The following is a 26,016-nucleotide window of genomic DNA, read 5'->3' as shown; positions in this document are numbered from 1 at the left end:
CCCTACACTAAATCCCCTCCCTGCAATTCTCAACATTATGCCCTCTTCCTGGCCCAAAACCACAGCCCCATTTACTTTCTGAGGACCGAGGGCCTGAAGCCATCCTTGGCAGAAAAAACTCAAACTGCATCAACTAACTGGAAAAATCCTGCACTCTCACATTGTCCTGGACTATAATCGGCAAAAAAAAAAAAAAACCAGACAGAAAACACAATGCCAAACCAGCATCGCACCGCTCGCTGCAAACATCTTGTACTACACCCACTGCAAAACTGCCGAGGCATTCTGCTCGGCTGTTCAGTGCCAATTCAAACATTGGATGCTGCAGTCATCGCCACCTGGGGCACTTCAGGTAGACAGAAAATTCACTATTGCGCTTCTGAGAAATCAGTCCCGTGCTCCATCTCTCTACCGTCCATTTCACCTCAACTGCTCTTCACATTCTAAAAGTGGACCGCACAGCATCTGCAAAACCAAAGGCCAATGTTCAATGGAGTTGCTGTGTACTACGGGGTTCTAACGCACCTATTTGAACAACCTCCTCACCTCTCAGACCACAGGTCAGCATGAAGCCTCACCCCTCTGAGGCTGCATTTGGCACCTGCCACAGAAAAAGCATGCTTATGTACTACACTTAAGCACAGGCTGCCTCAAGCGAGGCCCATCTCCCACTGCGTTACCTTGACTGCTCAGATGCCCAGCTTCCCTCATCCTCTGTGGTTGTACTGAGGCTCGAGCTCCACCTGTAATATACAAACAGCAAGGATGATTGTAACTTCATGGAATAAAACCAGCACACAGTAACTGATCATACAGCCACCAGTTACAACTTCCCTACCGACACCACAGCCAACTCACCTCACGATGACACTTTACCCACTACCCCATCAACAGTCTTTGGCACACAAGTCATCCCTCTGAATCTGAAAAAAAGACAAAAAAAAAGAAGTTACCTCATCACTCAGTGAAAACTCGCAGTTCCAGACCTCTTGCTTCATCTCAGCAAAACCATCTGTACTGCGCATTACAGCCAAGCAAAGCTAGTCCACAACCAAACCCAAACGTGAACTTCCCCTCCCTTGACGTTCAAACCCCTTCGCTACCGCTCCCGCTGCCTTCTCCCACGCAGTTTTGGTCATCCCCTCCGTGGCCCCGGAGACTACTAGCATAAACTACCCTCCTGACCCGCCACACCTAGGGCCGCTACTTCTGCAAAGTAATGGACGCCCCTAGACCGCAACATCTAGTCTCATCAAAACTTTAAGCGTGCAATCGGGCCGCTCTACCTCGGCTGACTGTTATCGCCTCCTCTACGCACCGGGCAGAGCAGCTCCAACCAGACACAAATACACACAGAACACCAGCGCACACAAGACAGATGTCATGAACCGGGGACAAAAGAAGAGTCACAGCGACAAGGAGGACTCCGGGACCACGCGTGCCAGCGGGCAAGGCAATGGACAGGGCTCCGAGGGAGAACCTACGGCAGCCCTGGAAAAGCCATGAACCGTGCAGGGTTCCAAATAGACATGGCTGCAACTGGCAAGATGAATGGGCAAGAAGCCCCTTTTAAAGGCCTAAAGATGCAGAGGATGCACGGAACGAGTCCCAGAACAGGGATCCAAGAAAACGGATGACTAACTATCCCAAATGTCAAAGTGGGCTGCGAGGCTGCAGCAAAAGACAACTGAGTGGATTCTTCCAAACGCAAGACTGATCCGGATTTTAGGAGCACGATGCAAGAAAGGCAGTGTCCATTCAACACTGCCTTGACAAGTACAAGCATTCAAGACCCTAGAGATTCTGCTCGAGGCACATCCTACGCGCCTTTAAAGCAAGAAAACATCAAGACCTGCAGAAAGTTTAAGACACCACACGTGGACTACAAAAACTAGACAACAGACACAGGCTGGAACTGCCCTGCCCAGGCAGGGTTTGGGCTGAGAAGTAGGCCCCTCTGCCTTCAGTTGTTCCACTGACTTGCTGTGCAGCCGTCCTCGTGTCAGATGCTACAGCTGTTATCACTCAGGGTAACTACATTAAGACCATAACTACCACACTTGTGAGAAACCTGTCCCATGCTCCTTCTCCCTACTACCCAGCTCATCTGAAGTGCTCTTCCCGTTGCCACCGTGGTCCGCAGAGCACCTGCCAAACCAAAGGTTAAATACATAACTGAGATGCCGAATACTACTTCCCTCTTCACGACGTACTTAACTTCCTCCTCACCGTCAGCCCCACAGTGGTGAGAATAAGCCAGACTACCTCACCGGCACCCCAAAATTCCATGCCGTCTGCTTACCTCTGAAAGATGAGTCATGGAGATCCAAATTCTAGGAAGTTACCAGACTTTAGTGGCAGGAGTGAACAAAAAGAACTTGAAAAAATATAACCTCTACTCGTTTCCAAAAAGAACAAACACACAAGACCTAAAAACACAGGATGCTCACCACACAGCAAAGGAGACTGGAATTATAGAGGCGGTCAGCCAATGAAAAACCCACAGCAGTGGGATTTGACTCATTTTAGACCTAAAATGGAAACTCAATGAACATAAAAAACCCCCACAATGGATAACAGGGACAAGATAACAACTGCTGTGAGCAATAATAGAGCAAACCTCACTGGTAAGTTCAGGAAAAACCCAAAACTCTACTAAATAAAGGAGGTTTGTGTGCCCACAGACCGGATGAAGAAGAGTTGCTCAGCTGCTAACCGTTACAAGTCAAAACAATGACCAGCCTCTTCCCTGAGAAATGCAGGAGACGGGGACAGAATCCTGCACTGCAGAGAGGCAGCGAGTCCGTACCTTTAAGTAACGAGGTCTCTGATGTTCAGATGGATGGAGGCAGGACAGATGCAAAGATGTCAGTCGAGGAATGCAATAAGTAGAAGGTACAAGGGAGCAGAGATCTCAGAGTCCTAGAGATTACACTTTCTAGGGCAACTAATACTTCTCAAGATAAAACTCCTCTGATGCGCAAACCAGACAATTGCTGTACGAGGGTCCAGATGATCCATACCTTATGTCTTATCCTCATCGTCACCTCCCATCGACTGCAGAGAGACTAGAATGACAGAAACCTGAATGACACTTACATCTGACCGCCCAACCGACCCGAGGAAAACTGATGAACCCATCTCCCTTTCCCCACTTCCAAACCGTTAAAGCCCTTTTCCACCCCTGAAGAGTCAGAGAAGGAACCCTGCTCCTTCCTAACAGAACCTGCCCTATATTTTAACTCCTTGACCCTTCTGTGTTGATGTTCTTTGGGAGCTGCGCTTCTGAGCTTTTCCCAGGGTTCCCCTGGTCCCTTCTGTCTTCCACCAGCCTACAGAATCAAGTTACCCCCCTAGGCTAATATACCGAAACCTAAATTACTATCCCCCATGAGGTGCCTGCTACAAACTGCAGAGACTCTAGGATGAACGCATCATCTCCCACAGAATGAGGAGCAGCCACGAGTTGCCCCATAATGAGAAATCCTAGACAAAGGCAAAGCACCCAGGAAAAAAAAAACAACAAACAAACAAACTAACAAAACCCCCCAAAAAAACCTGCTAAAACATCATGCCCCCTCAAACACCCAATCAAAAAGCACCGACCTAAAACCAAACACACACCTATGTACAAAAGAAAAAATGCAGTCACAGCAGCATGAGCTATAAAAAAAAAAAAAGCTTACTGCTCCAGCATACCTTCAACAAAAGCCACAATGAGCTGAAACAGCAGCAAAGCTCTGATCTCAAGGAGAGCCAGAGGCTGAATGACCTCCCCAGCCAAGGCCTGTGGCTTATATACCCCCTGGGCCTTCACACCCATCACCTGTGAATGGGGTGGGGCGAACCCCCTCAAAGGTATAAATAGGGCCTGGGGAGCAGCTGTGTTTTATTAACTCTACCTTACATTTTTAGCAAGAACGATGCTGTTACTATGCCTGAAAGCCTCCTTGCGAGGAATAATGATATGTGTGCTTTGACCGCAACGCTGCTTCTTGTGACAGCGATGAGACTAGGTCATGAACAATTTAGAGCTGGACTTTTTGGTTCCTTTCCTTTACCGTGCCGCAATACAATTTTTGTTCTCTGGTATTCCTGCACCCCTACTCTTTTATTTTCCTGTGCTGCTTTCTCTCTTCCCCCCCCCCCCAGTCTTTAGTATCTGTCTTGTGTCCATAGTTCTTTTTTTCTTTTTCCATCTTTGTCCCAATCTGCATTTTTTTCTTTTTCCCAGTCCCTGGAGTTCGTTTGTTCTTTCTCTGCACCTGCGAGTGCCTTGCCTTCCTTTCCTCTTTTCCCATTCTTTTATTTCTTTCTCTATCCTTTTGTATTGCTCGCTGTTGCTGTTCCAACTAACCCTAACCCTAATGACCCTAACCCTAACCTTAACCCTGACCCTAACGACCCTAGCCCTAACCCCATAACCCTAACCCTATAACCATAACCCTATAACCATAACCCCCTAATCCTTACCCTAACCCCATAACCCTAACCCTAACTCTAACCGTAACACTAACCCCCTATCCCTAAGGCTAACCCTAACACTAACTCTAACGCTAACCCAAACCATTCTAGAGCCCCTCAAGTTCTTTCTAAAAGCCCCCAGGGCCTTTTTAAAGGATTCCAGACCCTTCTAGTGCCCCCTGAGCCCTTCTAAGGGCCGCCAGACCCTTCAAGAGCCCTCAAGGCCCCTTGTAAAGGCTTCCAGACCCTTCTAGAGCCCCTCATGTTTCTTCTAAAGGCCCTCAGACCGTTCTAGTGCCCCTCCTTTCCCTTCTAAAGGCCCCCAGACCCTTCTAGAGCCCCCACAAGCCACTCAAAAGGCTCCCAGACCCCTCTAGAGCCCTTTAGAACCCTTCTAGTGGCCCTCTGGACCCATTTTAAGGCCCCCAGACCCTTCTAGAGGCTTCCTGAGCCCTTCTAAAGTCTCCCAGACAATTCTAGGGCGCCTCTGAACATTTCTTAATGCCCCCAGACCCTACTAGAGGCCCTCAGAGCCCTTCTAAAAGGCCCCAGACAATTCTAGAGCCCCCTAGAGCAGTTCTAAAGACTCCCAGACCCATCTAGAGCTTCCCAGAGCCCTTCTAAAAGCGCCAAGACCCTTCTAGAGCTTCTCACATCCCTTCTAAAGGGCCCCAGACCCATCTAGAGCCCCTCAGAGACCTTCTAAAGGCCCCTGGACCCTTCTAGAGCTTCTCATGCCCCTTCTAAAAGCCCTCAGACCCTTCTAGAGCCCCCCAGGGCCCTTCTAAAAGCGCCAAGACCCTTCTAGAGACACCCGGAGACCTTCTAAAGGCTCCCAGACCCCTCTAGAGCCCCCCCGAGCCCTTCTAAACTCCCCCAGACCATTCTAGAGCCCATAAGGTCCCTTCTAAATGCCCTCAGACCCTTTTAGAGCGCCTCTGGACCATTTTAAAACCCCCAGACCATTCTAGAGCCCCTCATGTTTCTTCTAAGGGCCCTCAGACCGTTCCAGAGGCCCTCATGTCCTTTCTCAAAGCCCCCAGACTCTTCTAGAGCCTCCCCGGGGCCATTCTAAATTCCCCCAGACCCTCCTAGAGACCCCAGGGCCTTTTTAAGGGCTCCAGACTCTTCTAGAGCAACCCAGGGCCCTTCTAAAGGCCCTCAGACCATTCTAGAGCCCTTTAGAGCCCTTCTAAAGGCCCTCAGGCCTTTCTAGTGGCCCTCTGGACCCCTTTTAAGGCTCCCAGACTGTTTTAGAGCCCACCCGAGCCACTCAAAAGGCACCCAGACCCTTCTCGAGACCCCCAGGGCCCTTCAAAAGGCCCCCAGAACCTTCTAGAGACCCCCAGGGCCCTTCTAAAGGCCCCCAGACCCTTCTAGTGACCACCAGGTCCATTCTAGAGCCTTCAAGGTCCCTTCTAAATGCCCTCAGACCATTTTGGGCGCCTCTGGACCCATTTTGAAACCCCCAGAACCTTCTAAAGCCCCTCATGTTTCTTCTAAGGGACCTCAGACCGTTCTAGAGCCCCTCATGTCTCTTCTGGGGGACCCAGAATGGCCTGGGGAACTTAAGAAGGGCTCTAGAGGGCTCCAGAAGAGTCTGGAGACTTTAAGAAAGGACATAAAGAGCTCTAGAATGGTTTGGGGGCATTTAGAATTGCCCGGGGGGGGGCTCTAGAAGTGTCTTGGGGCCTTTAGAGGGTCCCTGGGGGGCTCTAGAAGTGTCTGGAGGCTTTTAGAAAGGCTCTGCAGGGCTCTAGAAGGGTCTGGGGGCCCTTAGAAGGAACGTGAGGGGCTCTAGAATGGTCTGGGGGCATTAAGAAGGGTCAAGCGGCGATCTAGATGGGTCTTGGGGTTTTTAGAAGGGCTCAGGGGGGCTCTAGAAGGGTCAGGGGGCCTTTAGAAGGGCTCAGAAGGGCTCTAGAAGAGTCTAGGAGCCTTTAGAAGCACCCTGGGCAGCTCTAGAAGGGTCTAGGAGCCTTTAGAATTGTCCAGAGGGGCTCTAGAAGGATCTGGAGGCATTTAGATGGTCTCTGGGGGGGCTCTAGAAGTGCCTGGGGGCCTTTAGAGGTTCCCTGGAGGGCTCTAGAAGGGTCTGGGGGCCCTTAGAATGAACGTGAGGGGCTCTAGAATGGTCTGGTGACATTAAGAAGGGTCAAGAGGTGATCTAGATTGGTCTTGGGGCTTTTAGAAGGGCTCAGGGGGACTCTAGAAGGGTCAGGGGGCCTTTAGAAGGGCTCTGGAGGGCTCTAGAACAGTCTGGGGGCCTTTAGAAACACCCTGGGGGGCTCTAGAAGGGTCTGGGGGCCTTTAGACGGACTCTGGGGGCCTCTAGAAAGGTCTGTGGGCCTTTAGAAGGGATCAGGGGTCTCTAGAAGTGCCTGGGGGCCTTTAGAGGGTCCCTGGGGGGCTCTAGAAGGGTCTGGGTGCCTTTAGAAAGGCTCTGCAGGTCTCTAGAAGGGTCCGGGGACCCTTAGAAGGAACATGAGGGGCTCTAGAATGGTCTGGGGGCATTAAAAAGGGTCAAGAGGTGATCTAGATGGGTCTGGGGGCCTTTAGAAGGGCCCCGGGGGGCTCTAGAAGGGTCTGAGGGGGCTTAAAAAGGGTCGAGAGGACATGTAGAAGGGTCTGGGTTCCTTTAGAAGGGCCCTGGGGGGCTCTCGAAGGGTCTGGGGGCTTTTAGAAACACCCTGGGGGACTCTAGAAGGGTCGGGGGGGGCCCTTACAAGGGACGTCAGGTGCTCTAGGAGGGTCTGGGGGCCTTTAGAGGTTCCCTGGGGGGCTCTAGAAATGTCTGGGGGCCATTAGAAGGGACCTGGCGGGCTCTAGAAAGGTCTGGGGTCCTTTAGAAGGACTCTGTGGGCCTCTAGAAGTTCCCTGGGGGGCTCTAGAAATGTCTGGGGGCCTTTAGAAGGGACCTGGTGGGCTCTAGAAAGGTCTGGGGTCCTTTAGAAGGACTCTGTGGGCCTCTAGAAGGGTCTGGGGTCCTTTAGAATGGGCCGGGGGGGGCTCTAGAATTGTCTGGAGGCCTTTAGAAGGGCTCTGGGGGGATCTAGAAGGGTCTGGGCGCTTTTAGAAAGGCTCTGCAGGGCTCTAGAAGGGTCTGGTGGTCCTTAGAAGGAACGTGAGGGGCTCTAGAATGGTCTGGGGGCATTAAGAAGGGTCAAGAGGCAATCTAGATGGGTCTGGTGGGCTTTTAGAAGGGCTCAGGAGGGCACTAGAAGGGTTAGGGGGCCCTTAGAAGGGCTCTGGGGGGCTCTAGAGGGGTCTGGAGGCATATAGAAGGGCCGTGAGGGCCTCTAGAAAGGTCTGGAGACCTTTAGAAGGGCCCTGGGGGGCTCTTGAATGGTCTGGGGGCCTTTAGAAGGGCTCTTGGTGTCTCTAGAAGGGTCGGGGGGGGCCCTAGAAGGGTCCAGAGGACATATAGAAGTGTCTGGGTGCCTTTAGAAGGGCCCCGGGTGGCTCTAGAAGGGTCTGGGGGCGTTTAGAAGCACCCTGGGGGACTCTTAGAAAGGTCTGGGGGCTTTTAGAAAGGACGTGAGAGGCTCTAGAAGGGTCTGGGGGCCCTTAGAAGGGACGTCAGGTGCTCTAGAAGGGTCAGGGTCCTTAAGAAGGGTCCAGAGGCGCTCTAGAAGTGTCTGGGGGCCTTTAGAAGGGCCCTGGCAGGCTCTAGAAGGGTCTGGGGGCCTCTAGAAGGGTCTGGAAGCCTTCAGAATCGGCCTGGGGGGCTCTAGAAGGGTCTGGGGGCCTTCAGATGCGCCTTCTTGGGCTCTAGAATGGTTTGGGGGCCTTTAGAAAGGCATTGAGGAGCTCTAGAAGGATCTGGGAGGCTTTAGAAGGGCCCTGTGTGGATCTAGAAGGGTCTGGGGGCTTTAAGAAGGGACACGAGGGGCTCAAGAACAGCCTGGGGGCCTTTAGAAGGGTCAAGACGCGATCTAGATGGGTCTGGGGGCTTTTAGAAGGGCTCGTGGGGGCTCTAGAAGGGTCTGGGGGGGCTTAAAAAGGGTCTGGAGGACATGTAGAAGGGCTCTGGGGGGCTCGCGAAGGATCTGAGCGTCTTTAGAAGCACCCTGTGGGGCTTTAGAAGGTACTGAGGGCATTAAGAAGGGACATGAGAGGCTCTAGAAGGGTCTAGGGGCCTTTAGATGGGCCTTACTGGGCTCTAGAAGGGTTTGGGGGCCTTTAGAAGGGACATGAGGGGCTGTAGAAGGGTCTGGAGACCTTTAGAATGGCCCTGAGAGGGTCTAGAATGGTCTTGGGGCTATTCACACACCCACCCCAGCCCTACAGACACCCCAAAATCTGGGCTGTTGAACCCACGGGTATTTATTCCACACAGGAATCTTGCTACGACGCAGGGAAAAGAGAGGCCAGGGGTGAGAAAAGAGGGGTTGGGGGGCACAAAGAAAGCTTGGGGGGGGGGGGGCGGGGGTCAGTGGGGCAGGGGGAGGTCCCCTCAGGCGTCTTGCAGCTTCCCCAGGAAGCGCAGGTTCAGGATCTTGAGCTGCTCCTCCAGGTCCATGCGGACGATGCCGTCCTCACCGTCGATGCTCAGCAGGATCCCCGTAGCCTCGCGGTCCTCACCCAGGATCACCTTCACCTTGGGGGGGGGCATCGACAGGGAAAATGGGGCTTGAGGGGGGCCTGGAGGGGCTTTGGGGGTCCCCAGAGGGGTGTTCGGGGTTCTCAAGGGGGTTCAGGGGGCTTCCAGTAGGGTTTAGAGGAGCTTGAATTGTGCTAGAGGGGGTTGGGGGGGCTCAAAGGGGTTTGGGGCTCCTAGAGGGGCTTTGGGGGTCTCCAAGGGGGTGTTCAGGTTTCTCAGGGGTCTTCAGGGGGCTTCCAGTGGGGTTTGGGGGCTCCTAGAGGGGCTTTGGGGGTCCTCAAGGGGGTGTTCAGGGTTCTCAGGGGGCTTCAGGGGGCTTCCAGTGGGGTTTAGAGGAGCTTGAATTGTCCTAGAGGGGTTCTGGGGGGGCTCAAAGGGGTTTGGGGGCTCCCAGGGGGGCTTTGAGGGTTCCAGAGGGCATTTGGGGGTCTCGGGGGGTGTCCCAGGGGTGTGGGAGGTTTGGGGGGGGGGGGGGGGGGGTCGGGGTCCACCCACCTTGTTGCTCTTGGCAGGCGTGAGGGGCTCGAGGTGCTCGCTGGCCACGCTCACGACCTTCTCGCTGTCGGTCAGGTAGACAGAGCAGAGCCCGCCCTGCGCGGGGGTCAGAGCCCCACAGCGACACCCCCAGCCCCACAGCGACCCCCCCGCACTCTCCCCTGCCCCATAGCGACACCCCCAGCCCCAGAGCGACCCCCCTGCCCCCTCCCCAGCCCCACAGCGACACCCCCAGCCCCAGAGCGACCCCCCCGCGCTCTCCCCAGCCCCAAAGCGACCCCCCGCACTCTCCCCTGCCCCATAGCGACACCCCCAGCCCCAGAGCGACCCCCCTGCCCCCTCCCCAGCCCCACAGCGACCCCCCCCCGCCCCCTCCCCAGCCCCACAGCGACGCCCCCAGCCCCAGAGCGCCCCCCGACTCACGGTGACGCTGCGGATGACGCCGGTCTGCCCCACGGCCTGGCTGTCCAGGTAGGTGTCGCGCACCTTGACCTGGATGTCAGTGGTGACCCAGTCGCTGGAGCTCTGCTCGATGCCCGAGCCGGGGGTGTGGGGGTTGTAGCCCCCCGGGGACGGGGCCCCCGGGGTCATCGGGCTGTACCCCACGGGGCTGGGGCTCGGGCTGGCCTGGGGGGGGGGCACAACACGCAGCGTTAGAGGGGCTACCGGGGGGTATAAGAGCATTTGGGGGGGCTACTGGGGGGTTTGGGGGTTGTAGGGGGGGGTATAAGAGCATTTGGGGGGGCTACTGGGGGGTTTGGGGGTTGTAGGGGGGGGTATAAGAGCATTTGGGGGGCCTATGAGGGGATTTGAGGCTTGTGGGGAGGGGTATAAGGGGGATTTAGGGGTTGTGGGGGGGTATAAGAGCGTTTTGGAGGGGCTACCAGGGGATTTGGGGGGGCTACCAGGGAATTTGGGGCTTGGGGGGGGTATAAGGGGGTTTTGGAGGGCTATGAGGGTATTTGGGGCTTGTGGGGGGGGTATAAGAGGGTTTTGGGGGGATATGAGGGGATTTGGGGGTTGTAGGGAGGGGTATAAGGGGGTTTGGGGGGGCTACCGGGGGGTTTGGGGGCGCTACTAGGGGATCTGGGGGGCTACCAGGGGATTTGGGGGTTGTAGGGGGGGTATAAGGAGGTTTTGGGGGGGCTACCAGGGGATTTGGGGGTTGTAGAGGAGTATAAGGGGGTTTGGGGGAGCTACCAGGGGATTTGGGGGTTGTAGAGGGGTATAAGGGGGTTTTGGGGTACCTGGTAGGCCATGGGGGAGGGGGTGGGGTGGTAGCTGGCCGGCGAGTGGGTGTTCTGGTAGCCCACAGGGCTGGGGGCCACCTGGTGGTAGCCCTGGGGGCTGGGGCTGGGCTGGTAGGAGCCTTGGGGCGAGGGCACCGCGTAGGGCGAGAACTGCTCCGTGTTGTACCTGGGGGGCACAGAGACCTTTGAGCCCCCTCCAATCCACTTTTGGGGTCCCCCCCCGGAGCCCTTCGTCCTTCCCATCCAGTTTTGGGGTCCCCCCTGAAGCCCTCTGTCCTTCCCATCCAGTTTTGGGGTCCCCCCTGGAGCCCTTCGTCCTTCCCATCCAGTTTTGGGATCCCCCCCCCGAGCCCTCTGTCCTTCCCATCCAGTTTTGGGTCCCCCCCAGAGCCCTTTGTCCTTCCCATCCAGTTTTGGGGTCCCCCCCGGAGCCCTTCGTCCTTCCCATCCAGTTTTGGGGTCCCCCCTGGAGCCCTCTGTCCTTCCCATCCAGTTTTGGGGTCCCCCCCCCCGAGCCCTCTGTCCTTCCCATCCAGTTTTGGGGTCCCCCCCCCGAGCCCTCTGTCCTTCCCATCCAGTTTTGGGGTCCCCCCTGGAGCCCTTCGTCCTTCCCATCCAGTTTTGGGATCCGCCCCCCGAGCCCTCTGTCCTTCCCATCCAGTTTTGGGGTCCCCCCTGGAGCCCTCTGTCCTTCCCATCCAGTTTTGGAGTCCCCCCCGAGCCCTCTGTCCTTCCCATCCAGTTTTGGGGTCCCCCCTGGAGCCCTCTGTCCTTCCCATCCAGTTTTGGAGTCCCCCCCGAGCCCTCTGTCCTTCCCATCCAGTTTTGGGGTCCCCCCTGGAGCCCTCTGTCCTTCCCATCCAGTTTTGGGCTCCCCCCCTGGAGCCCTTCGTCCTTCCCATCCAGTTTTGGGATCCCCCCCCCGAGCCCTCTGTCCTTCCCATCCAGTTTTGGGGTCCCCCCTGGAGCCCTTCATCCTTCCCATCCAATTCCACGGTCTCCCCCCATCCAGTTCTGGGATCCTCCCAGAGCCCTCTGTCCCCCCCCAGTCCAGTTTTGGGGTCCCCCCCAGAACCCTTTGTCCCCCCCAGAGCCCTCTGTCCTCCCCAATCCAGTTTTGGGGTCCCCCCCAGAGCCCTCTGTCCCCCCCAATCCAGTTTTGGGGTCCCCCCCAGAGCCCTTTGTCCCCCCCAATCCAGTTTTGGGGTGTCCCCCCATCCAGTTTCAGGGTCCCTCAGAGCCCTTTGTGTCCCCCCATCCAGTTTTTGGGTCCCCCCCAGAGCCCTTTTTCCCCTCCATCCAGTTTTGGGGTCCCCACGGAGCCCTCTGTTCCCTCCAATCCAGTTTTTGGGGTCCCCTCACAGCCCTTTGCCCCCCCCATCCAGTTTTAGGGGTCCCCCTGTTCCCCCCCATCCAGCACTGGGGTCCCCCCTGTTCTGTGTTCCCCCGCATGCAGTTTCAGGGTCCCCCATCCCCTCCAATCTGGTTTTGGGGTCCCCCATCCAGTTTTAGGGTTCCCCCTGTTCCCCCCCGTGCAGTTTTGCTCCCCCCCCAAGGTTTTGGGGTGCCCCTGACTCACATGGCGGGGGTGCCGGGGGTCTGGGGGTTGTAGGGCTGGGTGACCTGGGGGGAGGCGGGGTCGGGGTACCCGGGGGTTTGGGGGTTCGGGGTCCCCCCGTATCCCTGCGGCGACGGCGTCGGCTCGTCCTCAAAGCCGTACTCGAAGTCCTCGTCCGCCCTGCGAGAGCAGCGTCACCCCAAAACCGAGCACCGCACCCCAAAACCAGGCACCGCACCTCAAAACTGAGCACTGTACCCCAAAACTGGGCACTGCACCCCCAAAACCGGGCACCAAGGGGGTGCTGCTGGGGGGTTTGGGGTCCCCCAGGAGAGGGTTTGGGGTCCCTTTGTACCCACGTGGAGGGGATTTGGGTTCCAGGACCCCCGGGGTGGGGGGGTTGTTGGGTTTTGGGGTCCCCAGGAGGGTTGCTGAGTTTCGGGGTCCCTGGGGGGGGAGTTGCTGGGGTCCCTGGGGGGGGGGGGTTGCTGGGTTTTGGGGTCCCTGGGGAGGGGTTGCTGGGTTTGGGGGTGCCCCATGCCCACCTGGAGGGGGTTGTTGGGGTTCCTGGGAGGGGTTGCTGGGTTTTGGGGTCCCTGGAGGGGGGGTTGCTGGGTTTTGGGGTCCCTGCTGGGGGGTTGCTGGGTTTGGGGGTGCCCCCCACTCATCAGGAGGGGGTGTTGGGGTCCCTGGGGGGGGGGTTGTTGGGTTTTGGGGTGCCCGGGGGGGGTTGCTGGGGTTGTTGGGGTCCCTGGGGGGGGTTGCTGGGTTTGGGGGTGCCCCCCACTCACCGGGAGGGGGTGTTGGGGTTGTTGGGGTCCCAGGCCCCGCTCTGGGCGGGCGTCCGGCTCCCGTCGTGCAGAGGCGTCTGGGACCCGTAGTGCGGCGTGCGGGAGCCTGCGGGGAGCACGTCAGAGCCCCCCGAACCCCAAAACCCACCCCGGGGACCCCAAAACTCCCCGGAGAACCCAACAAACCCCTCTGGACCCCAAAGCCCCTCTGAGAACCCCCCAAATCCCCGCCCCTGACAACCCCAAAACCCCCCTGAGAACCCTCCAAAACTCCCCAGATCCCAAACCCCCCCAGAGAACCCCCCCAACCCCCCCGGACCCCAAAATCGCCCCAGACACACCCCAAAACCCAACCCAGACACCCCCAAAACCCCCTGGGATCCCAAACCCCCCTGAGAACCCTCCAAAACCCCCCTGAGAACCCCCTAACACACCCACCCAGACGACCCAAAACCCCCTGGGATCCCAAACCCCGCGGAGAACCCCAACCCCCCCCCGCCCGAGAACCCCAAAACCATCCAGAGCACCCCAGAAACCCCCCAAAACCTCCTCGAGATCCCCCCAAACCCCCTAGAGACCCCCCCCAAACCCCCCTGAGAACCCCCCAAACCATCCAGAACACCCCCAGAGACCCCCCAAGAACCTCAAAAGCCTGCAGAGATCCCCCCCAAGAACCCCAAAACCATCCGGAGCGCCCCCAGAGACCACCCCAAAGCCCCCAGAGAACCCCCAAACCATCCAGAGACCCTCCCAAACCCCCCCGAGATCCCACAAAACCCCCCAGAGATCCCTCCAAACCCCTCCGAGAACCCCAAAACCATCCAGAGCGCCCGTAAGCCCCCCCGAGATCCCCCAAAACCCCCTAGAGATCCCACAAAACCCCCCAGAGGCCCCCCCAAGCCCCCAGAGAGCCCCAAAACCATCCAGAGACCCCCCCATGTGTCCCCCCCACAACTCACCGTCGTGCAGGGGGGTCTGCGAGCCGTACATGGGGGTGCGGGACCCCGAGCCGTACATGGGGGTCTGCGAGCCGTACATGGGGGTGCGCCCGTAGGCCGAGGCCATCCCGCCGGGCCGCCGCGAGCCCCTGTGCCAAAACGAGGTCACGCCGGGGACCCCCAAGCTCCAGGGGGGTCCCCAAAGTCACCCAGACCCATCTGGGGGGCCCCAAAGTCCACATAGACTCATCTGGGGGTCTCCAAAGTCCAGCCAGACCCATCTGGGGGTCTCCAAAGTCCACATAGACTCATCTGGGGGTCTTCAAAGTCCACCCAGACCCATCTGGGGGTCTCCCAGGGCCACCCCAACCCTTCCGGGGGTCTCCAAGGGCCACTCAGACCCATCTCGGGGTCCCCAAAGTCCACCCCGACTCATCTGGGGGTCTCCAAGGGCCACCCCGACCCATCTGGGGGTCTCCAAGGGCCACTCCGACCCGTCTGGGATTCTCCAAAGTCCACCTAGACCCATCTGGGGGTCTCCAAAGTCCACATAGACCCATCTGGGGGTCTCCAAAGTCCACCCAGACCCATCTGGGGGTCTCCCAGGGCCACCCCAACCCTTCCGGGGGTCTCCAAGGGCCACTCAGACCCATCTCGGGGTCCCCAAAGTCCACCCCGACTCATCTGGGGGTCTCCAAGGGCCACCCCGACCCATCTCAGGGTCTCTAAGGGCCACCCAGACCCATCTCGGGGTCTCCAAAGTCCACTCAGACCCATCTCGGGGTCGCCAAGGGCCACCCTGACTCATCTGGGGGTCTCCAAAGTCCACTCAGACCCATCTAGGGGTCTCCAAGGGCCACCCCAACTCATCTGGGGGTCTCCAAGGGCCACTCCGACCCATCTGGGATTCTCCAAAGTCCACCTAGACCCATCTGGGGGTCTCCAAGGGCCACCCAGCCCCATCTAGGGGTCCCCAAGGGCCCTTCCGAGCCCTGCGGGGGTCCCCAAGCCCCCTGTGTCCCCCCACTCACACGGTGGTGAGGCGCTGCCGATCCACCGAGATGGTTTGGCAGGTGGAGTGAAGCTCCACGCGAGCCGTGGACTCAGTGGCGTCTTTCACGACTCCGATGTAGCCTGTGAGGCGGGAGAAGGGGGATGTCAGGACCCCGAGAAGGGGGTCCCCGAAGCCCCCCACCCCCGGCCCCCCACGATGGATTTGGGGGGGACCCCCACGCAGACCTTTGTAGGGGCCCTGGGAGATGCGAACCGTCTGCCCGATGAGGTCGTTATCACGGCGCCCGCGCCCGCGGCTCATCCCGGCACCGCCGAAGCCACCGCGCTGGCCTGGGGGGGGGGAAGAAAAGGGGGTGTTTGGGGGGCGTTATGGGGTTTGGGGACCCCCCCCGAGCCCCCCAAAAGGCACCTACCGGCCCCCGCTGGGGTGCATGGGGCTGCTGAGCCGAGGGCTCATCGGAGCGAAGCCGCCCACCGTGAAGTTGGTGACGTCGCGCGGCTGCCGGGGGGGGGAAAAAAAGGGGGTGAAAATGGGGAATGGGGGGAAAAAGGGGGGGAAATAGGGAATGGAGGGGAAAAAGGGGGTGAAAATGGGGAATGGGGGGGAAAAGGGGGGGAATGGGGAATGGGGGTGAAAAAGGGGAGTGAAAATGGGGAACGGGGGGAAAAAGGGGAGTGAAAATGAGGAACGGAAGGAAAAGGGGGTGAAAAAAATGGGGAATGGGGGGAAAAAGGGGGGAAATAGGGAACGGAGGGGAAAAAGGGGGTGAAAATGGGGAATGGGGGGCGAAAAGGGGGTGAAAATGGGGAATGGAGGGAAAAAGGGGAGTGAAAATGGGGAATGGAGGGAAAAGGGGGTGAAAAAAATGGGGAATGGGGGTGAAAAAGGGGGTGAAAATGGGGAACGGGGGGAAAAGGGGGTGAAAATGGGGAATGGAGAGAAAAGGGGGTGAAAAAAATGGGGAACGGGGGAAAAAGGGGGTGAAAATGGGGAATGGGGGGGAAAAAGGGGGTGAAAATGGGGAATGGGGGGAAAAGGGGGGGAAATAAGGAATGGGGGTGAAAAAGGGGGTGAAAATGGGGAATGGGGGGGAAAAGGGGAGTGAAAATGGGGTGAAAATGGGGAATGGGGGGCGAAAAGGGGGTGAAAATGGGGAATGGGGGGAAAAAGGGGAGTGAAAATGGGGAATGGAGGGAAAAGGGGGTGAAAAAAATGGGGAATGGGGGTGAAAAAGGGGGTGAAAATGGGGAACGGGGGGAAAAGGGGGTGAAAATGGGGAATGGAGAGAAAAGGGGGTGAAAAAAATGGGGAACGGGGGAAAAAGGGGGTGAAAATGGGGAATGGGGGGGAAAAAGGGGGTGAAAATGGGGAATGGGGGGAAAAGGGGGGGAAATAAGGAATGGGGGTGAAAAAGGGGGTGAAAATGGGGAATGGGGGGGAAAAGGGGAGTGAAAATGGGGAACGGAGGGAAAAGGGGGTGAAAAAAATGGGGAACGGGGGAAAAAGGGGGTGAAAAAAATGGGGAATGGGGGGAAAAAGGGGGGGAATAAGGAATGGGGGTGAAAAAGGGGGTGAAAATGGGGAACGGGGGGGAAAAGGGGGTGAAAATGGGGAACGGAGGAAAAAGGGGGTGAAAATGGGGAATGGGGGGAAAAAAGGGGAGTGAAAATGGGGAACGGAGGGAAAAGGGGGTGAAAAAAATGGGGAATGGGGGGAAAAAGGGGGGGAAATAAGGAATGGGGGGGAAAAAGGGGGTGAAAACATGGGGGAGAGGGGGAAATGGGGCTGGAAATGGAGGAAGAAGAGAAAAAACTGGAGGAGGAAGAAGGGGAAAAACTGGGGGGGAAGAAGGAAGGAGGAGGAAAAAAGGGAAGAAACAGGAGGGAAAGGGAAAAATCAAGTGGAGAAACGGGGGGAAGTGAAAAAATGAGGGGGGGAAGGGGAAATTGGGGGGGAAGGGGAGGAAACGGGGGGGAATGGGGAGGAAATGGGGGGGGAAGGGAGGAAATGGGGGGGGGGAGAGGAGGAAATGGGGGGGAAGGGGAGGAAACGGGGGGTGGAAAGGGAGGAAACGGGGGGTGGAAAGGGAGGAAACGGGGGGTGGAAAGGGAGGAAACGGGGAGGAAACGGCACCTTGGAGCCCCCGGCCAGCACGAGGTGCCGGGTCTTGCAGACAAACATCCCCCCGTTCTCCACCAGTTTCTTGCAGTGCAGGAAAGCGAAACCCCGGAAAAGGTGCCGGATCTCGCCCTCCCGGCCCTGAGGGGAACACGGGACCCCAAAGGGACCCCAACAATCAGCTGGGACCCCAAAGGGACCCCAAAACACCAGCAGGGACCCCAAAGGGACCCCAAAACACCAGCAGGGACCCCAAAGGGACAGGCGAGACCCAAAAGGGACCCCGGAACACCAGCAGGGACCCCCAAAGGGACCCTCAAACCACCAGGAGGGACTCAAAGAGGACAGGAGGGACCCCAAAACACCAGCAGGGACCCCCAAATCCCCTCCCAGCGCACCGAGTGGGGCCCGTCGATGACTTTGACGATGTCCTTGACGTGGATGTTGTTCTGCTCAGAGTCGAGGGCAACGGCGAAGCGATTGTCCTTCTTGCGGGTGACGGCCTGGTGCCGCACGGTCACCACCTTCCCGTACATGTTCAGCACCTGCCGGGGGGCACAAACGGGGACCCCAAAATGGGGTGGGGGGCATCCAGAAACGGGGCGGGGGGGGGACACACCCCATCCCGCTCCCAGGAATAGAAATGGGCACCCCCAGCCCAGGAACAAGGGGGGATTGGTCACCTGGAAGGTCTCACGTTCGAGGCGGACGATGACGCCCACGGTTTGAGGGTCCAACTGGACCAGTTCGCCCCACTCGTGCTGCCCCCCAACATCCACGCCGGACGCCGTCTCCGAGCAGAGTTGAAGGTCGCGCGGGAGAACCTTGAGCTGTGGAGAAAAGGGGTGGAAGGGACCCATGGGGGTCACAGGAGGAGAACCTCAATGTTCATGTAATCATGGAATGTCCTTGAAGGGACCCACAAGGGTCGTGGGAGGAGAACCTCAACGTTCATGGAATCATGGAATGTCCTGGAAGGGACCCACGGGGATCATGGGAGAAGAACCTCAATGTTCATGTGATCATGGAACATCCTAAAACAGACCCACAAGGGTTGTGGGAGAACCTCAATGTTTATGGAATCGTGGAATATCGTGGAATATCCTGGAAGGGACCCACAGGATCATGGGAGAAGAACCTCAAAAGTACATGGAATCATGGAATGTCCTGGAAGGGACCCACAAGGGGTGTGGGTGGAAAACCTCAACGTTCATGGAATCATGGAATGTCCTGGAAAGGACCCACAAGGGGTGTGGAAGGAGAACCTCAACGTTCATGGCACCATGGAATGTCTTGAGATGGAAAGGAGCCACAGGGATCACGTTGGAGGATCTGGTTCCACCATTTCAGGGCAGAAACCAAGGTTTTTGCCCTCTGCAAGTACCTCGTGCATGGTGAGGTCGGAAAAGAGGATGACGAAGTTCTCCTCCACCCTGACGATGAGCCCCGTGTCGCCCTCGAAGCGCCCGGCGATCACCTTGACATGGTCGCCCATCTTGAAGTATTTCCGCAGCTCCTGGGCCGGGAACTCCAGCATGTCCTGGAGGAAGCAGGAAGGAAAAGAAGCAGGAAACGGCGTCAGGCGCTTCCTCAGGGGATCCGGCACCGCGAACCCGGCACTTCCCGCACCTTGAGGTCCTCGTGCTTGGGCATGATGGTGATCTTGTTGCCGTCCACGCTGAGGATCTTGCCCTGGAGGTTGATGAGCTCGCCCTCGCACACCTCCACGTTGTCTCCAGGTTGGAAGTTGTGTTCTCGCTCCTTCCCTGCAGCCACGACGGTGCTGGTGAGGAACCCGGCGAGGAGCCGGCACCGCGGCAGCCGAGGAGGATCCAGGGAGGATCTAGGGAGCTTCCAAGGAGGATCTAGGGAGCTTCCTCACCTGTGCTCTCGGTCACCACCTCCAGGTCGATGCCCTCCGGCTGGTCCTCAAACTTCTCCAGCTCCGAAAGCGTCGGCTTCACCCCTTCCGTGATCTGAGGGGAGGAAACGGGGAGATGAGAGGGGGTTGGGGGGGAAATAAGAGGGTTTGGGGGGGAAATCAAGGAGATTTGAGGAAAAATAGGGGGAAATCAAGGGGTTTGGTGGGGAATGGGGGGAAATCAGGGGGTTTAGGGGAAAACAGGGGGGAAAACAGGGGGGTTAGGGGGAAACGGGGGGAAATCAGGGGGTTTGGAGGGAAATTAATGGGGTTGGGGGGGCAATCAAGGGGTTTGGGGGGGCAATAAGAGGGTTTGGGGGGGCAATAAGACAGACAAACGGGTTTTGGGGCCAGACAGATGGATTTTGGGGCCAGACAAATGGATTTTGGGGCCAGACAGATGGATTTTGGGGCCAGACAAATGGATTTTGGGGCCAGACAAATGGATTTTGGGGCCAGACAGATGGATTTTGGGGCCAGACAGATGGATTTTGGGGCCAGACAGATGGATTTTGGGGCCAGACAGATGGATTTTGGGGCCAGACAGATGGATTTTGGGGCCAGACAAATGGATTTTGGGGCCAGAGTGTGCGTCGTGGCTCACCACGGCTGACATGGCGAAGCTCTTGAAGAGGAAGCCCTTCCGACTGTAGCGGTTGCCTTCGAAGATGAGGAAGTCGCCATCGGAGGCCACGTCGCCTCCCAGGGACCTGAGACAAACCCCGTGTCACCCCTGGGGCCAAATCCACCCCCCTCCAGCGGCCAAGTTGGAAGAAACAGGGGGAAATGGGAAGGTATGGGGGGGGAAATAGGAGAGAAACGAGTGCATTTTGCGGGGAAATAAGCAAAAAAAAAAAGGAGGAGAAACGGGTACGTGGCCTACCTGATCTTCTCGGCATCAAAGAGGCGCTGCGGAGGGCGCTTGAACTTCTTCCTCTTGGCAAACCAGTCTTTCTGTGGGGCAGGGGGTGAGCGTGGGGCTGGGGGGCGGGCGCAGTGGGGCCGGCTGCCCCACGGCCGCGTCGCTTACCAGGCTCATGCGGGCCTTGATCCGGTCGAAATCAATGCGAGGGATCATCTTGAGGGAAATCTGGTTCTGGCTCGGCTCCACGTAGTCCACCTGGGAAAGAGAAACAAGGCTCCGTCTCCACTCTCATCTCCATCCTCCACCTCCCACCTCCACTTCCACCCTCGTCTCCACCACCATCTCCATCTCCACCCTCGTTTTCACTTCCACCCTCATCTCCACTTCCACTCTCCTTCTTCATCCTGTCTCCACTCTCATCTCCATCTTCCTCCTCCTCCCTCCTCCGTCTCCCTCCTCCGTCTCCCTCCTCCTCCTCCTTCCCCCTCACCTGGGCGATGTCGTCCTTGTAGATTCCGCGCTTGAGACGCACCCAGGACTTGGGCTTGAGGTTGGTGACCTCCTTCACCACCTTGAGGACGTCGGTCATCTCCTTGATGGGCACCATCTGCTGGTTCCAGTAGCCCATGCGCAGGTTGCCCACGCCCTCGATCGCCTGCTTGACGTGCGTCTGCTTGTAGGCCTCCACGTAGATGTAGCCCTTGACGTGCTCGGGGGCCACCACCGACTTGATCTGCAGCGGCTGCGGGGGAAATGGGCACGTCAGGAGGGGTTAGGGAGTGCTTGGGATGAGTTGGGGAGCGTTTGGAGGCATCTGGGACACGTTTGGAGAGGTGAAGACGCCTTTGGAGGTATCTGCAACACGTTTGGAGAGGTGAAGATGCATTTGGAGGCATCTGGGATGCATTTGGAGAGATAAAGATGCATTTGGAAACATCTGGGACACGTTTGGAGAGATGAAGACGCCTTTGGAAGCATCTCCAACACGTTTGGAGAGATAAAGATGCATTTGGAGGTATCTGGGACACATTTGGAGAAATAAAGATGCATTTGGAAGCATCTGGGACACATTTAGAAAAATAAAGATGCATTTGGAGGCATCTGGGACACGTTTGGAGAAGTGAAGACACATTTGGAGATGTCCGGGACACTTTTGGAGGCACCTGGGACACCTTTGGAGAGATGAAGATGCCTTTGGAGGCATCTGGGACACGTTTGGAGAGGTGAAGACACCTTTGCAAGCCTCTGGGATCCCTTTGGAGGCCTCTGGGACCCCTTTGGAGAGGTGAAGACACCTTTGGAGAGGTGAAGACACCTTTGGAAGCCTCTGGGACCCATTCAGAGAGGTGAAGATGCCTTTGGAGGCCTCTGGGACCCCTTTGGAGGCCTCTGGGACCCCTTCGGAGAGGTGAAGACACCTTTGGAGGCTTCTGGGACCCCTTTGGAGGCCTCTGGGACACGTTTGCAGAGGTGAAGGTGCCTTTGGAGGCCTCTGGGACCCCTTCGGAGAGGTGAAGACGCATTTGGGACACAAGGGATGCAGGACGATGTGTTTGGGACGCCCTCGGGAGAGGCCGGGGCGCTCTCGGAGCCGGCGGGAGACGCGGTGGGAGGCGGGGAGGCGGCCCTACCGTGTCGGTGAACTGGTAGGCGATGAACTTGCGCATGAGGGCGATGGCGGTGGCGCGTTCCTCGCCGATCTGGGGGGCGAGAGCCGCGGTCGGAGGGGCCCGGGGAGGCGGCCCCGGGGGCTCCCCAGGATCCCGGCACCCACCTTGCACTTGACGGTCCAGAGATTGGGATCCCTGCGCCGGGCGGAGAGGGAAAAGCCGTTACGGCCGCGGCAACGGCCTCGGCCCACCCCGAATCCCGAACCCCAAAAGCCGAAGCCGGCGACTCACTTGACTCCAGGCAAGAGCTGCTGCTGCGTGATGTCATCGGAGAGCTCGTCCGAGCCCCCGTAAACCCTGGGAAAAGAGGGAAATCACACAACGAATGCGGAACGGGAACAGGGACCGGGAAGGGGGACCGGGACCAGGATGGAGCCGGGACTGGGAACCAGGATGGAGCCGGGACTGGGGACTGGGAACAGGGACTGGGACCAGAACAGAGCTGGGACTGGGCATTGGGACCAGGAACAAGGATGGAGCTGGGAAAGGGTACTGGGAACAGGGACTGGGACCAGAACAGAGCTGGGACTGAGCACCAGGACCAGTATGGAGCTGGGAAGAGGGACTGGGAACAGGGACTGGGACCGGGATGGAGCTGGGAAGGGGGACTGGGAACAGAGACTGGGACCAGGATGGAGCTGGGAAGGGGGACTGGGAACAGAGACTGCGACCAGGATGGGGCTGGGAATGGAAACTGGGACTGAGCTGGGACTGGGGACCAGGATGGAGTTGGGAAAGGGGACTGGGAACAGGCACTGGGACCAGGATGGGGCTGGGAATACGGAGCAGGTACCGTGATGGAGCTGAGACTGGGGAGCAGGATGGAGCTGGGATTGGGCACCAGGATCAGGGACCAGGACGGAGCTGGGAAGGGGAACTGGGAACAGGGACTGGGACCAGGACAGAGCTGGGACTGGGCACTGGGACCAGGCTGGAGTTGAGAATGGAGACTGGGACTGCACTGGGACTGGGGACCAGGGACCAGGATGGAGCTACGAATGGGGACTGGCATCAAAAACTGGGAATGGGGACCAGGAACTGGGAACGGGGACCAAATAGAGGATGAGAACTGGGAACGGGGCCCGGAACGAGGCCCGGGACGCGACTCACGTCTCGCCGACGGACGACTTGGCGTACTTCTTCATGTAATACTCGCCCAGCTCCTCCTCGCGCTGATCCCTACGGATAAAAAAGCGGGAAGGGAGCGGTTAGCGCCGCCCCCACCGCAGAAACTGAACCACGGGCGGCACCGTCGTTACCTCCAGAGGTTCTGCAGCCGCCGGGCGCCGGAACGATCCTCGTCCAGGACCACGTTGTCGATGTTGGAAGCTGATGAGGAGAAGCGAAAACGTTGGAAACGTCGGGAACGGAGCCAAGGGGGGGTCTCAGAATGCGGCTGGGGGGGGGTGGGGGGGTGGGATTCCGAGTGGAAAATGGGGTGATTGCGACTTACCTTCGATCTCTTCTGGGTGGGAGGAAGGAGAGCGGTGAGGATGGAGCGAATGAGAGCGGCAAAACCCCCCGCGGGACAAGGAGGGGACAACGGGGACCCAGTCACCGTGCCGGCAGCGCCACAAATTATTGGGGGATGGAAACAGGCGAAAAATGGAAATGGAGAAGGGGAGGGAAGCGAAAATAAACCAGCCGGGCGAGCGCGGATGAGATGGACGGAGCGGGAGGACAAAGGGAATGGGGAAAAAGGGGATCAGGATGTAACCCCCCCACCTTGGGGATGGGAATTGGAGAAGGAAGAAAGGGATAGGGGGCTGGAAGAGGGACTTGGGGCCAGGAATGGGGCGGGGGGGGTAGGAAGTGGGGCTGGGGGTGGGAAAAGGGGCTTGGGGGGCGGGAAAAGGGGCTGGGAAGTAGGAAAGAAACCACTAGGGGGCTGGAAAAAGAATTCAGGGCCAGAAACAAGGGCTTGAGAAGGTAGAAAATGGAGTTGGGGGGCAGGAAAAGGGGATAGAAAGTAGGAAATGAGGCTGGGAAGTAGGAAAGAAGGCACTGAGGAAGCTGAAAAAAGGATTTGGGGCCAGGAACGGGGTGGGGGGGCTAGGAAATGGGGCTGTGAAGTAGGAAATGGGGCTGGGAGGCAGGAAAGAAGGCACTGGGGGGGCTGGAAGAGAGATTTGGAATCAGGAACAGGGCAGGGTGGGTAGGAAGTGGAGCTAGGGGGTGGGAAACGGGGCACTGGGGGGTCTGGAAAAAGGATTTAGGACCAGGAACAAGGGTTTGATGGGGTGGAAAATGGGGTTGTGGGGCAGGCAAAGGGGGTTGGGGATAGTTATGTGGCTTGGGGGAGTGGGAAGAAGGAGCTGGGGGAGGCTGGGAGAGGGATTTGGGCCCAGGAATGAGGCTGGGGGATAGGAAGTGGGGCTGCAAAACAGGAAAAGGGGTTTGGGGGGCGGGAAGTGGGGTCAGGGGGTGGGAAAAGGCGTTGGGGGGGAAGCAGGTTGGGGAAAAGGGATGAGGGACCCCAAAACCCCAAAGGGAGGTGATCCCAAAACCTGTAGGGGGGCAACAAAATTGGAAGAAAACCCCAAAACTTCAAGGGAAGGGCCCCCACAAGCCCTGGGGGAGCCCCAAAACCCATGAAGGGGGGGGTGTAAATGCCCTTGCGGGGGGGTTAAATCCCCACAGGGCCCCCCCAGAGGCAGCAGGGCCCCCCCTCACCTTTCTCCAGGATGTCCTCGGCACCATCCTCCCACTGATCTTCATCCTCGTACTCATCGTCGACGTCTGGGGGGGGTCAGAGGAGTGAGCAAGGCTGGGGGGGCAGCAGAGACTCCCCCCAAGACCCCCCCCGACCCCCCTCACCGGCCTCATCCAGGATGAAGCCCCCATGACGGGGTTTCTTAGCAGGGCGATCGTCATCTTCCTCCTCTTCCTCCTCGTCGTATTCCTCTTCCTCCTCCTCTTCCTCTTCCTCCGGCTCCTCCTTCTCACTGCCGCCCGCGCTCACGCGCTCCTCCTCAGCCTTGGGGAGGGGGTTTTTTTGGGGGGAAAGGGGGTGAGAAGAAGAAACCTGCCCCCCCAGGACCCCTGCTCAGGCGCAGCCTTCGGCCTCACCTCGGCTTCCTCGGCCTCTTCAGCTTCGCTGCTGCGCTCGCTCTCATCCTCCGAGAAGTTGCTGTCGTCGCTATCCGACATGGCGGGGGGCTCGGGGGGGCCTGGGGGGCAGTCCTAGGGAGTCTGGGGGGACATGGGGGGGGTCCTGGGGTGAGATGGGGAGGTCCTAGGGGGCCTGGGGGGACATGAGGGGGGCCTGGGGGGAGACGGGGGGACGTGGGGGGGGTCCTGGGGTGAGATGGGGAGGTCCTAGGGGGTCTGGGGGGACATGAAGGGGGCCTGGGGGGAGACAGGAGGACATGGGGGGGGATTGTGAGGGGAGATAAGAGGGTCCTGGGGGGAGATGGGGGGGGACGGGAAGAGATCTAGAGGGACATGTGGGGCTCTGAGAGGGTCTGGGGAGAGATAAGGGGCTCCAAGGGGTTCCTGAGGGGACATGGAGGGGGTCCTGGGGGGTATGCGGGGGGGTCTTAGGAGGCTCTGGGAGGAGATGAGGGGGACTGGGGTGGGTCTAGGGGGAAACGGGGGGTCTTGGGGGGCTCTGAGAAGGTCTGGGGAGAGACAGGGGGCTGCGGGGGGGGGGGGGGGGGGGGGAGGCTGGGGGGAAATGAGGGGGTCCTGGGGGGAGATAGGGAAGGCTCGGGGGGTCCTGGGGGGAGATTGGGGGGCTCGAGGGGTCCGGGGGGGGGGGCGGGGAAGAGCCTGGATGGGCCTAGAGAGAGACGGGGGGCTCGAGGGGTGGCGGGGGGAGGTCTCAGGGAGATGGGGGGTGGGTGGGGCTCCCGGGGGGCCCCGCGGAGGGGTCTGGGGGGGGCGGAGTGGGGAGCAAGAAGGGTCCCCCGGCCCCTCACCCGCTCTCGGCTCCGGGTCCCGGTCCGGAGCGGCCTCCGGGAGCGCCGCCGCCGCGTCCTCTCGCGAGATCTCGGGGGTGACGTCACGTGACAGCGAGACCCCACGTCCTCTCGCGAGATCCCCGCCCCCGTCACGTGACAACGCGGGGCCTCCCCCCCACTCCCCTCGTTTCCCGCCATCACGTGACGACGCCGACGGCGGCGCCGAAGGGACAAAAGAGGCGGCGCGAAGCACCCGTTCCCTTCGCAAAACCAGTTTATTCACCAAAACCGAACGGCTTAACCTCAAATCTGGGGGTCCCGCGCCCCAAACTACCCCCCCCCCGGCCAGGCATCGTGACCTCCAAATGCCTAGGGCCCCCAGGGGTCCCCAAAACCCGCGCTCCACTCCCCCCTCCCCCCAAATCA

At 58.8% G+C, this 26,016-nt stretch overlaps 1 protein-coding gene and 1 long non-coding RNA gene across 2 annotated transcripts; both read right to left on the bottom strand.

Moving 5' to 3' along the window:
• Positions 1–307: 307 nt before the first annotated feature.
• On the bottom strand, positions 308–2,912 carry LOC138734459 (uncharacterized). The gene is made up of 5 exons (XR_011339578.1): positions 2,810–2,912; positions 859–923; positions 681–743; positions 547–601; positions 308–465 (listed from the first exon to the last, which is right to left on the bottom strand). It is a non-coding gene; the product is annotated as an uncharacterized lncRNA (long non-coding RNA).
• Positions 2,913–8,772: 5,860 nt separating this feature from the next.
• On the bottom strand, positions 8,773–25,689 carry SUPT5H (SPT5 homolog, DSIF elongation factor subunit). Its single transcript, XM_069882101.1, is given in 29 exon segments — positions 8,773–9,064; positions 9,563–9,658; positions 9,986–10,189; positions 10,810–10,978; positions 12,392–12,550; positions 13,162–13,267; positions 14,121–14,248; positions 15,131–15,233; positions 15,339–15,438; positions 15,523–15,612; positions 17,248–17,373; positions 17,631–17,777; positions 17,916–18,062; positions 18,617–18,772; positions 18,862–18,998; positions 19,115–19,208; positions 19,758–19,863; positions 20,037–20,107; positions 20,184–20,273; positions 20,509–20,760; positions 21,650–21,718; positions 21,793–21,823; positions 21,920–21,985; positions 22,799–22,867; positions 22,948–23,017; positions 24,362–24,427; positions 24,506–24,665; positions 24,758–24,880; positions 25,609–25,689. Coding segments are annotated over 28 exon segments (3,237 nt in total). The 5' UTR covers positions 24,839–24,880; positions 25,609–25,689; the 3' UTR covers positions 8,773–8,920.
• Positions 25,690–26,016: the final 327 nt, after the last annotated feature.

The sequence above is a fragment of the Phaenicophaeus curvirostris genome, unplaced genomic scaffold (genome assembly GCF_032191515.1).
Source record: "Phaenicophaeus curvirostris isolate KB17595 unplaced genomic scaffold, BPBGC_Pcur_1.0 scaffold_81, whole genome shotgun sequence".
In the NCBI taxonomy this organism is placed as follows: domain Eukaryota; kingdom Metazoa; phylum Chordata; class Aves; order Cuculiformes; family Cuculidae; genus Phaenicophaeus; species Phaenicophaeus curvirostris.
This window is presented reverse-complemented; position numbering and strand designations above follow the sequence as displayed.